Genomic DNA, 13,166 nt, shown 5'->3' on the forward strand with positions numbered 1-13,166 from the left:
CAATCTCTTCATTTTCAGTTACAGGTTTTTCATATGAATTGTACTAGTAAGTACGTTCTGCTTTTGTTCTTTGCTCTGTTCACCTTAGAAATATCCAGCAGCGGTGAGTAAAAAGCAATTAAAAGACAGTTACAGATATGCCCAATTACACCAATTTCCCCACACAGTAGAGAGAGAAAAGCTTTCCTCATGAAGATACAGTAATCTCAACTCTCTGCTGTAACTGCAGGTAGAAGTTCTTCCAGTGGAGGGAGACAGCAGCACAGTGATGAGCCTCATGCAGAACAGATCTGTTTATCTGTCCACTGCAACCTGTTCACCATCTCTCTGCTGCAGGACACACAACACCTGAAATGAGCTAGTTACCATTGCAGTCCTGTGTTGCTTTGCTAGATCCCAAGGGTGGAAGTAACTAATTACATTGACTCCAGTTACTGTAATTGAGAAGCTTTTTTGCGTACTTTTTTGTACTTTTTTGAGTATTTTTTTAAGTCAGTAATTTTACTTTTACTCAAGTATGTTTTTCACTGAAGTATTGTACTTAGCTACATTTTAAATAATATCCATGACATAGTACAGATTTTCTGACGGTCAATCAGCAAAGTAGAGAAGAGGAATCTGGCTTTACTTTTTGTAGTTTATTTTGTAATTTCCAGTTTTTCCAATTAAAATCTAGTTTGAACTCTGTCCTCTCTCCTTTTAGAATTGCATGGAAAAGATCACATCTAACATCTGATAACTTTTCTAAAAAGTAACTCAGTAACTTTTATTCTGAGTACATTTTAAATGAGCTACAGTACTTAGATTTTTACACTGGTGATTTTACTTCTACTTAAGTAAAATATCAGCAAAGTAACAGTACTTCTACTTGAGTATTCTAGTACAGTGATTCTCAACCTTTTTCATATCAAGGACCCTAATTTAGTCCACATTAAGGCCACGGACCCCCATTTGATGAGATTTTGTCTCTCGAACCCAAACCTGAGAATATTTGTATTGTTAGATATGATTTTGTCTTTTGTTTTGGAGAGATAACAGTGAATCTTCTACATTCTCTAATTGTGTTAACTTCTTGTAAATGAAGTAATACTGAAGTTTAACAATTCATCAATTTGGTGGGGGACCCCCTGGAACCCCCTCAAGGATGCCTGGTAGTCCCCGGACCCCACGTTGAGAACCACTGGCCTAGTACTAGACCCCAGTTCTGTAATTAGCTGTGGTACCTGAAGAGGTAACAGATCCAAACACTATAAACTCTACTGCCCTGCAAAGCCAGAGAGCAGAAACTGCATGAGCAATGGAACTAAATAAAAGTTTATCCCCTGACCCAACAATCCACTTTTTATATATCATTTAATAGCATTTTGGGTATGTTTATTGTTTACATGAAAGCTAAACCCTGGTCATGACATTTGACTTGTAAAACACACAAAATAGCTGCTGCTGTTTGGTTTTCTAAGACAGTATGGCAGCTGCAATAAGATTGCTATGGCACTCTGCATCCCCCATACCAGTGGAACCAAATATACCTATACTAGAAATAATCCAAAACACTCACTCACACACACACAGACACACACACATACACACACACACACATAGACTTTATGGCCGTAGCACTTTTCTTCAGCACATCTGTACTGTATCTGCAGCTTATTAAAAGTCACAAAAACTACAAAATCCAAGAACCCAAGACCAGCCATTCATATCTTTATCAGTATTTTATTTATTTTTATTGGTTAAAATTGAACACGTCAAAAACATACATTTGTACACAATCTTTTTTAAATCGTATGTTGCTTTTTAATGGATTTCACAGAGTAACATCACACGTTTCTACGTCTACACGGTTGTACAGTATAAAGTATATATACGTGTATATATACTTTGATAGTTTGGTCACATTTTTTTTTTTTTGTTGCGGTATTTTTCATAGTAATTATTATTATCCCAAAATAAAAACATCTCCGTACCCTGAAAGCAACATAAAGGATGAGGCATGGATGACCTCACCATATACTGTATCTTATCACAATAACACTCAATAGACTCAATAGACCATAGACCTTCTTTCTTTTGTCTTTTTTTTTACAGAACTAGCATAATGCCCTAAAATAAAGCATAATCTTTTTCAAACACCTCTATATAGTGAATTATAGATTTACATATATTTATAGAGAGATAGATATACTTTATGTCAGAAAGTGGAGCGATGCATGTTCATATATACTCAGGATGTTCACGGTTCTCCTCCCTAGATTTGTTGAAAACACAACTGTAGCTGAAAAACACAACAGATGAATAACCTGCAGTCTGTACTGACCTGAAACCTATTCCATAGTTGTTGTGTCTCGTTTGGGACGCTCCAGCTGTGACAAATACACAGTTTTGATCAGGTTTTTTTTTTTACGTGTTTAAGAGCAAAAAGAAGACAAAAACGTCAATTCGCTGTGTATTTTCGCCCTAAGGATACTGAAAGATAACTGTGATACTGTGTGTGTGTGTGTGTGTGTGTTGGGTATGTGTTGCCCTGTGTTCGTTGAATTTTGCTTGGCAGTCAGCACTAAGGCAACAATCAAGGAAAGGAAAGCGGAGAAAACACACACTGTCTACCATCCACCCATACACTCACATCGAAAAATAAACACATAGAAGGAGAAATGGTGCTTTTCCACACACACACACCGACACACTCCCATGTTAAAGTGGCCGTATTACGAGACTTTAGCCTCATGGCTGCTTATGCTAGCCTGCAGGCTTATAGTTCGGGGGATTAGTTGCCATATATGCCACTGTCTGTTCGTCTGTGCGGACGGACCATAATGCACCACTAAGGAGTTTTGTCAGCTGAATCTAGCGTTGTCTGTTCAAAATCAATGTGCTGTGAGCGTGTGCTTGTGTGTGTTATGTCTATGTGTGTGTATGTGTGTGTGTGTGTGTGTGTGTGTGTGTGTTTCAACTAACACTGATCGCAGTCATTTTGCTGACCAACAGCGGGCCTCAGAGGATGAAGGCAATGTGGTCACAAGCATCGATCTGCTACAGGACGACCCCGATTCTTCTGACCCTTGATCTCTTCCTTCCCAACCCCCGATTCCCCCCCCCCCACCCCACCCCACCCCCAACCCCTACCTGTTGATTCCCCAAAACCCCTGCTCTTGACTCACACCTGATCGACCTCTTGCCCCCCCCCCACCCCCCCACCCAGAACCCCCCAGCCTTTACCCACGCCTCCCCAAATCTCAGGGAGGTGAAGTTGCCCAAAGACTTCTGACTCCAGATCAGTTCTGCTTCCTTTTTGCTAACATAAACAGGCGGTGAAGGTGGATAAAGTGTTTAGAGAGGCAGTCCTGTAACTGAAAAGTCACAGGTTTGATCCCTGCAGAACCCCCAGTTGAACCTCTACCTGCTTTTGACAGGTCGCTCTGGAGAAGAGCGTCCGCTAAATGTTGCCTGTAAATGTTAACAATTGATAGGAAAAATGCAAAACCCACTCCAAATGAGAAACTACGGGCAACTTCACCCTAATCCGCCCTGTATCTCCCCATCATCTCAGTAGTCCTGGCGCTGGTAGCCCCCGGTGCCGTCGAAGGCCCCGTCGCTGTTGGCCTGCCCCCCTCCCCCCGGGCTCTCCAGGTCCTCCCCCCCGGTGAAGGAGGTGTAGGGGGCTCCGGCTGCGTCCTGGCTGGGGTCCGTGTAGTCCTGGGAGAAGAGGGCAGAGTCGGCCCCCAGCTTGTACCGCTGGAAGGCCAGGAAGGACTGGCCCGCCTTGGTGATGGAGGGACAGAGGGAGAGACGAGCGGAGAGGGAGGAGGGCAGGAAGATATAGGCAAAAGCGGGATAGATAGATGGATGGATGGAGAAATGGATGAATATGAAAGGTGCGGGAGGGAGGGATGAGCGGTCACAGCGGAGGTGTTGGGAGTTTACCAGAAAAGGGAGAAGAGAGAGAGAGAAGCAGACATCGATTAGTTGGCTGGAAAATCTTGAAGCTTATTAGAGTTTGAGTCAGTCAGTCAGTTAGTCAGAGTTAGTTCTACAGGCGGCAGCACAAAAACGGCTATTTATCCATTCTTCGGCTCCATAATGAGAAGCGCCACCTCAACATCACTTCAGACAAACACTGGGAAAGGCACACTGCAATTAAGCCGAGTCTGTGTGCATTATTAAACAGCTGAGGCTCTGCACTGTAAAATGCCACACATCTCACTTTGTAGATAATTAGAGATCTTTCAGCGTAACAGACAGAAGCCGGCATTACCAAGGGCACATACAGAGCAAACAGCCCATGGCGTGCACGGTGCACGTGCACACACACACACACACACACACACACACACACACACACACAGAGTGAGAGAGAGAGAGGGAGAGAGTGTTGATTTAAGCCCAGGGTGTCGGGAGGTTTTAAGCAGAGGTTTTATTTACTGGTGCGTCTCTGCTGATCAGACGCTGCAGACAGATCGACAGGTTGGACTCTCTCTCCATGCAAGTTGAGAGGGAAACAGTCTGATCTTAGATAAAGCTTTAGTAACTAAGACGTTGTGATGTGTATAATAAGATGGAGAGTTTGGGTCCAAAATGGGATCTACACCATCTGAAAAAAGTGACACCTATAGGATGAAGTTATGGTAATTTTTTAAGTAAGTAGTTAATCTTTGGTTGACAAAATGATAACACTTTTTGCAGACTGAATCCTGTATATGTTAGAGATCTTGAATGATGAACATCAGGTAATGATTTTTTTGCCAATATGGATTTTAGCATTTTCAAATAGTACTCGTCTAATTAAGCTTTTTTATGGTTCAATACCTTAGCTTAACAGCCAATAGTAGTGCATTTCGACAACTCATAAAATCATAAAATCTGATGGATATGCAGTAAAACAGTTTGATTCCTTAATGAAATTGTCTTAAACACTGCCTGCCTAAATTGCGTTGCTCCTCACATCAAAATTACATAAAACTAATAGATCTACCAACTAAGCTTCACAAAATGAAGGAAGGAAGGAGGGCTATATAAAACTGGAGAACTAAAGCTATGGGATCAGAAGAGAGGAGATGAAGCTTATTTGTGGTTTAATATCTTCCACATTTGGAAATTGGGCTTTGTCACAAGCCAAAAACGAATAAAAAAAACTTTACAACCAATTTTAAGCAACGCACGTTGGCAACTTCATAAAAAATCTATTACAAAGATCTGATAAATCATATTTGTTAAATTGTAACATACTGCACTTGATAATTATGCCCCTCACAGCAAACAGACACAGTATGAACAATCACATAAGTTCTCACAGAATAGTGGGAGGTAGGTGGAGGGTGGGGGTGGGGTGGGGTGTAGCGATAGTGACCGCACTCGTTGAAGGGCTCCCGGTCGGGTTGGTGACATCACGGTTGGGCGGAGTTTGTGCTCGTTTTACCCCCGGCCCTCCCAGCGCCCAACTGCCGACCTGCCGACCTGCCGACCTGCCCGCTCTGAATCAACGGTAAAAACTGTCCAACAACCCAAACAGAAAACCACATGGTGCAGACAAACAAACTGACAAGCAAACACTCTGCAACTGAACGGTCAAATGTATGCAGAGAAACATTCAAAGTCCATGTGCACTTTCTTATCTCTTCATTTGTTAAGATCCCTGAGCTCATAAGAAAGCCATGCAGATATTCCATAGATATATTAATTCTGGGTTGGGGAGTTTTCGATCCAAAACAAGTGAGTTTAGAAGGCCAGAAATTTCAGCACCTGGAAATGTTAAGTCATTAGTATTGATCACCAACCCAATCAGCAGATAAATAATGGTCTTTCTGTGCTGTGGGGCAGGAAACATCTTACTTATTTAACTATGGTAGGCTAAATTAAACCACAACTGCTCTTCTTCTTACTCGATCTGTCATCTTAGGGACGGGTTTGTTTTGGGAACTCTGTCAGTTGCGGCAGGACACACCGCCCTTGCTGGCGTCTGCCTGTCACATGACCGGGAAGGCAGCGGGCGCCCTTAAGCGAGTGCGGCCACAGTCAGTCAAGTCACAGCAGTGTGTGGGAGCGGCTGCAGAGGGTTACAGCAGCAGGGAGAGAGGCAGGGCGGAGTCAGACTAGAGGGAGGTGAGGCTGCGAGGGGAACAGCTTGCTGTATTCCTCTTCAAACGACAGACTCTTTAACTTCTCCAGAGAGAAGAGAGTCTGGGCGCCCTGCGGAACAACACGCACACACACACACACACACACACACATGAGTTCACATGATCACACACATGCAAACACACAAACAGACACAGACAAACAGGTATGCACACACACACACACGCAAATGCACAATATGTTCACACACACCCATATAGCTCAGTGGGTGCGGCCTGGCACCAATGCCACCAGGGTTAGAGGTTCAATTCCCTGTGCAGCTCAATGGATAAATAGTAATGAAGGAAAAATCCACCCTCTGATACTCTTACACTGTTATATATCATCAATCTGTGATTCCAGGAGTTATTTTGTGATGAAGTGCTGTCATTTACTTTTTTTGGTGAACCCACTTTCCCTCAACCTGCCTCGTCTGCTTCTACTTCAGTTAGTTATTTCCAACATTCCCCAGAATGCCTTGCACCAACCCAGAGCGTGAACATGTTGCATTCAGTTGTGGGTTAGTAATAATAGTAGAGCGAGAGATTTTCCAGTCGAGAAAAAGCGAGTCGCGCCTCTTACTCAAACGGCAACATGCTTTGTTGGCTGCACTGCATTCTGGTCTATTGAGGCTGCTGTCGGTGGAGAAATTGGTCTCTCTCCTCTTCTATGATGGATTTCTCCCTGTATGACTGTTGAACGTCTCTTGTATGCAAAATGGCGGCCCTAGAAAGACGCCCTCGCTCTTTGATTCTGAGGGACTGACACCAAAACCTGATGTTTACCGCTGATGTTTTAGATCGCTTAAGTTTTATTTCCTATCAAACTCCATTGTAGCTGCACTGATCCACAGGAATAAGAAAAATACACCACCAAACCATAAAATGGACCCAGAAATGTAAGATACATTGCTAATACCTGCTTTTTAACAGTGTTTAAGTGTTCTAGGGTGGATTTTTCCTTTAACACCACTGGGATTAGGGGTTTAATTCCCACTGAGGCCACCTATAGAAAAACTGAATGCACTTAAAGCATTATAGTGTGACATACAAGGTGCTTTGGATAAAAGCAACTACCAACTGGCAGATGTCATGTCATGTGTGTTGCAGTGTGGGGCACTGAGGAAGAGAGGCCCTTACCCAGGTGAAGATGGAGAAGAAGGAGAAGGTGATGGCGGCCCGGGCGGCGTCCCCCCCCTCCTTCAGCGGGTTGTCTTCGTGCTTCGCCACCTGCCACTGATTGGCCAGGAAACAGAAACCCACAAACCACATGAAGGACCAGAACGCTGGGGACAGAGACAGAAAGACAGACAGAGAGAGAGAGAGAAGAAGAGTGAACATAATGACATAAAAGTAATAAGAGACCGCATTCACTGTGCGATATAATTTTCTATTGGCCTGTATAACACCTGCCTGGCAATCACATGGCCAGTAATTAGAGAGAGAGAGAGAGAGAGAGAGAGAGAAGATTCATATCTATCGTTTCATCATCCCATCACATGAACGGTTGAACAGTTGTTTGGACACACCTGATTGAATGTTCTATGTTTTTCATTATCTTAAAGCCATTTTGATCTAAATGCTTCTGCTTAAATGCTTGAAATTTGTTTCTTAGACAATTATAAATAGTGAAGTTGATCCTATGTATGAATTTCTGTCCAAAGCCTTTGCCTTTCCATCAAGGCAAAGAGCGGCTACTTTTAAGAATCTAAAATATAAGATAGTTTTGATTTGTTTAACACTTTTTTGGTCACTGCATAATTCCATGTGTGTTATTTCATAGTTTTGATGTCTTTACTATTATTCTAAAATGTGGAAAATAGTAAAAATAAAGAAAAATGTGCATGTCCAAACTTTTCACTGGTAGTGTAAAATCAGAAAAAAACATCCAGGTCAGATGAGGTCGCAGGTACCAACTGGCTTCAGTAAGGTACAAATCATCTAATATTAACAACAGAGGGATCATGGGAGAAAAGAGAGAAAGAGACAGAGAGCGTGTGTGTGTGTGTGTGTGTGAGAGTGATAAAAACAGAGAGGGAGAATCTTGTCGGTGACGGGAACGGCCTCATTAACCGACTCGGCTATCTTGTCATGGTGTCTGAGTCGACTGCAGCGGCGGTGCAGCGGGGAGGAAGAGGAGGAGAGAGAGAGAGACCAAAGCACAGTGTCTCCAGGCTTTTTAGCGCCGGAGGAGTACCTCTCTCTCTCTTATTATCCCTTTCACACCTCCTCTGTCTCGCCCGCCCCCCTCTCCTTTCACTGTTGTCAGACAAAAACCCAACCACCGATCTCCAAAATGTCAGGGTTTTTTTTTTTTCACGGATTAAGAAGAGTGCTGTTTTTTTTTTTGTTTTTTTTTACCTATAAGTATTTTGGGCTTTTGACCAGCAGCTGGGAGAATCTGGGCAGGGAAAGGGAGAAAGAAATTAATAAAGAAGAAAGAAATATTGATGGGTTGAGTGTGAAGCGGTCAATACCGGTCGTCCTGTACATCTTTATGTGCCACAACCTGAGAAATAATGAGTAAATAAAAGAAAAAAAACACACGAAAAAAATCATATTACATATTAATCAAGCATATTAATCAAGCATATTACATATCAGCATATTATTTTATTTGACATATTTTACTGTATTTTCTAATATACTATACTCTCTATGGTCTACTCTTCCATGCTTAATATTGACGTTAATCTATTCTCTATTTTACATATATTGTTATTATTACAACTACTATTATTACCATTATTCTAATTGTTTCTTGTAATTTTATTGGACTTTTTTACTCATTATCAATGCCATCATTATTGATTACTACCAAAGCTTTGGCAATATATACTGATTTGTACTTCATGCCAATAAAGCTCATTGGATTTAACTGAACTGGATTGCTCTCCTCTTCCTCAACAACTAACATCGACTTGCCCTTCAGCAAAGTGCCGAACCCACCCAGCTGCTGCAGTGTGTGAATGGGTGCAGCTGTATGAACGTGAAGCAGGGCATTGCTAAAAAAAAACAAGAGCATGCATGCTGAGTCAGCTTTCCCTGGAGGAATAAAGGTTAAAAACTTCAAAAAGAATAAGAGATACACCAAAATTGCAGTTAAGAGGCTTTTCCACAACAGCAGCAATCAGTCTTCAGTCTCCCTGTCTGCAGGCTGGTCGGTCACCAGGCTGTTTCATTAAAGTGGATTTAAACACTAAGGCCAATCTGCCTTCAACTGATTGTTTTGAATCTCAGATTTCAAAATGTCCCTCCATAACTTTTCCTAGACCCACTTTCTGTTTTCAAAATCACGCAAGGAACGAGTTATTGTTATATTTACAACTTCAGTTGATGGCTTGTTGGTCTTCTCTTAGACCTCCAAAGTCCATTGGCCTTTCTAATGTTAAAATTGTTTATGAGGCCTAATATTCTCCAACATCAGCGTACAGAAAGTGCCAGGAGGTTGTCCTGTTTTCTTGGTTTGAAACAGATGACAGTGGGAAAATGCTAACTGGGAAAGAGTAGATACAAAACTCTGCATGCAGTGCTGAGCGACAGGTGTCATGGTCATGGACAAATGAACCAGTCATCAAAAACAACAAACAAAACAAAACAAAACAAACCAACATGTTGCTGGGCCCATGGCAGCATCTGGGCTCCATCCTGCTTTACATGTTGCAAATTAAAATTGTTGACAAGATGTTCATATTTTCACCAGCTGCATTAATAAGGACAGTGTCTACTGTCACTGTGATGGATGTACTGAACAGTATTGAGACAGAGCTTCTCTCTCTCTCTCTCTCTCTCTCTCTCTCTCTCTCTCTCTCTCTCTCTCTCTCTCTCTCCCTCTCCCTCTGTCTCTCTCTTTGATACAGGAAGCAGTGATTGTTGCCGGTTTTTGGCCTGCTCATGTTGCCGCCTCCCGCCGAGGCTCTGATTGTGTTGGCAACGGAAAAGCCCATTGTACCTGCTGGTGCTGTAATATAATCCCCAAATGGAGGCCTATCATAGGAAATGTGCTTAGTTATCTGCATGCAATTGAAAGGATAAAGCTTAGTATGTGGCTTATTCCAGGCCCCATGGCCAGTCTGGGGTCCAGGCTGAAGACCAAACACGACCCGCCCCAACTGACATTTGACAACCGCCATTATAAACAGGCTTTTATATCATTCTTTTCCCTATTTTATTCCCATTTGCCTATCTTATTCTTCTGTAACCTTGTTTTTAATTCATAATTCATTCATTAATGTAATAAAAGTTCACAGTGCAGAATTATGCTTATTTCTGAGCCACAAATTCCCAGCAATGACACTGGCTTGCTAGAATGTAGACAACAATTTTAAAAATGTCTTTACAAAGTGTAAATAATATAATTTGGATGGAGAGCTTGTGAAATTGTGATGGTCAAGCGTCTCATTTGTGATTACTACAGCAGAATAAAATGTAGCTAATATCGCGATTCATTTTTCTGCCCCACGATACGTATTGTCAAATTTTTGTATTGCGATATATTTCATTTTGATATATCGTCCCATCCCTATTATCCACCCCAGCTGTAATTTCAGTGCATGCTGTCATGTCTTCACTTTCTCAGTCTGCAGTTTAGGGTTGAGCTAGGTTTATTGTGCCATGGTAATCTGTTGTTAATCTGTTGCATTCTTGTGATTCTTTGATAAGTGTTAGGGTGTGTCCAGTGTAGGATAATAGTGATGGGGAAGAGTGGAAAGGACATAATATCATCTTTTAAATAACTTTCAAACCCATTTTTATAGACAGACTTTTATATGTATGTGTGCTTTTTCCATTGCATTGATCTCTAATTAACAAACTAGCTCGATGGTTACCACAAGAGTTGACATAGCGATGAAAAATTTGATTTCTTGGCTGAACCTACCCATTGTATGTTGTCCAGCATATTGCTGGGACATACAGTAGTAGTGTAGATAAGCTCTTTACCTGACACCCCGACATCAGCCAGCACTGCCTTCTTGCGGTCTTTGACGCTGCTGATCTGGGGGAAGTAGACGTCCAGAGCCAGGAAGGCCACGCAGCACAGGAAGGCCATGGAGCCCATGAAGACGCCGTAGTTACAGGCGTTCTGGTTGCGGTTGAAGATGCAGTACTCCTCCACCTCTTTGGGACGGTTGATGTAACCCTCATTGGTGATGCAGCCGAAGATCACGATGGAGAAGAGCTGGGGAGGAGAAGAGAAGGAGGGATGAGAGAAAGGAGAGGGGGGAGGAGGAGGCGGTCCTGTGAAGCTCAACGGATGTATATTTTTATGGTACTGTCAGGCACAACATATGATTTCAAGAGAATATTTAGTAGGAGCGATCTGTCTTTCAACACATGATACATCATTGCTGCTCTACATCAGCACAGCAAACGACAGGTATACTAAAACTCGATGATAATAGTCTATGAATAGGAAGATTTTGCCATTTATGTCGTTTTTTATGAAGTTTCTGAAGATATTTGTTTAAAAGTTACATCTTTGAGGACTGTAAAAATGTAATAAAAATGTCATTCTAAATGGGCTGAAAATATAATAAAACTTGTTAATGTAATAAATTGATGGATAATGTAATAAAATCTCAATATTACTTTACCTGCCAATTATTACTTCACAAGGGGTGTAACATTTTAAACTGATGATGTAGTAATTATATTGATTAATGTCATGTCTTCCGTTCAAAATATGTTACGGCTAATAATGTGTTGTGACATCATCAGGCATTTTATTACATTAACAGGTTTTAAAAAAATTTCAACCCATTTAGAGGAACATTTCACTACATTTTGAAAAGTTTTTACACTATGCAGAAGTTATTACATTATCAGCTGCTTCGGTGATGCAGTGATATTTTTGAAATAATGAGTAAATCAAGTTTGTTACGTTGAGTGATTGTTCCTGAATGTGTGTATGCAAGAGATAGAAAGAGAGAGAGAGAGAGAGAGAGAGAGAGAGCGAAAGAGACAGAGATAAAGAGAGAGAGAGAGAACGGAATAGGGGAAGTCCATTAGTAGAGTTCACTTCTAAAAGACTATGGGGGTTGTTGATAAAACTCACTGCAGGTTAGTGTGACACTATAGGCTGAGACAGTCACAGTAGAGTATTCTCTTATTCACAAATGTGAATCACCAGGTCAGTTTTACCATTTGCATCTCTGCAGCATCACCACACCCTTTTCACCTCGTTCCCAAGCTCCCAAAGACCTCCACCTGCTGTAGTCAGACGGTATATTTAGACCGGCCGGGTAATTCACATTTATGAATAAGAAAACGCTCCACCGTGACGCGCTCAGCCCATGAGTTTCAGGAAGAAGCCCTCATGTCTTTTTCAAACTATTTTGCTTCATGTGCCACTAGCTCTTCTCTTAAAATGATGGAAAAAATTGGCTTTCACTGTCATTCTGACATCTAGTGTGCCATCCACAGAACACACACAGAGGCAGATAATCAGGATGGATGTTGCATATTTAACGCTTAGTTTACATATTGATTTTGACTGGGCGTTAGCTGAAGATTTTGCACACTGCAGTGCTGTTACTGTTGTGTTTTATGAATAAGGGCTTGTATATCCAATATGGAAGAGTAATCAGTTCATCAGCCAATATCCAATCTGTAAAAGTCAACATTTTGTTGACCAAGATACTTAAATTACTTAATGTAATTTACAAAGTACTGTAACTTGTTTAAATTTTGTGCTATCAATCAATTTATGAGTGACTTTCTTTACACTTTGAAAGAAAGCTCACAATAGATTTCTCGAATTTGTGATAATAGTACTTACACAATTTGTTATAATGTTTATGAAACTCACATAGCTATATCATGCACCATCCAGCCATCCATTAATAATGGTGTCATCAACTGTATCTAAGCCTTTACCTGTGTTGCAGGTAGGGCGGGGCGATATATGGACAAAATCAAAAATCACAATATTTGAGACCGAATACCTCAAAATCGATAATGTGACAATATTTAGGGGATGAGTATTTGTGCTTTCATAAGATATTTACACACAAGAAAATTTTGAATTAGTAATGATCATCAGTAATC

General features: G+C 41.3%; 1 protein-coding gene across 1 annotated transcript in view; it reads right to left on the reverse strand.

Moving 5' to 3' along the window:
* Nucleotides 1-3,552: 3,552 nt before the first annotated feature.
* syngr1b (synaptogyrin 1b) overlaps nucleotides 3,553-13,166 on the reverse strand; it is a 25,141-nt gene continuing 15,527 nt past the window's right edge. Inside the window, exons 2-4 of the mRNA XM_071910637.2 lie at nucleotides 11,061-11,298; nucleotides 7,260-7,405; nucleotides 3,553-3,768 (exon numbers count right to left, since the gene is read on the reverse strand). Coding sequence (XP_071766738.1) covers nucleotides 3,553-3,768; nucleotides 7,260-7,405; nucleotides 11,061-11,298 — 600 coding nt within the window. The remainder of the gene's footprint in view (nucleotides 3,769-7,259; nucleotides 7,406-11,060; nucleotides 11,299-13,166) is intronic.

This window comes from Centroberyx gerrardi, chromosome 3, assembly GCF_048128805.1.
Source record: "Centroberyx gerrardi isolate f3 chromosome 3, fCenGer3.hap1.cur.20231027, whole genome shotgun sequence".
NCBI lineage: Eukaryota > Metazoa > Chordata > Actinopteri > Beryciformes > Berycidae > Centroberyx > Centroberyx gerrardi.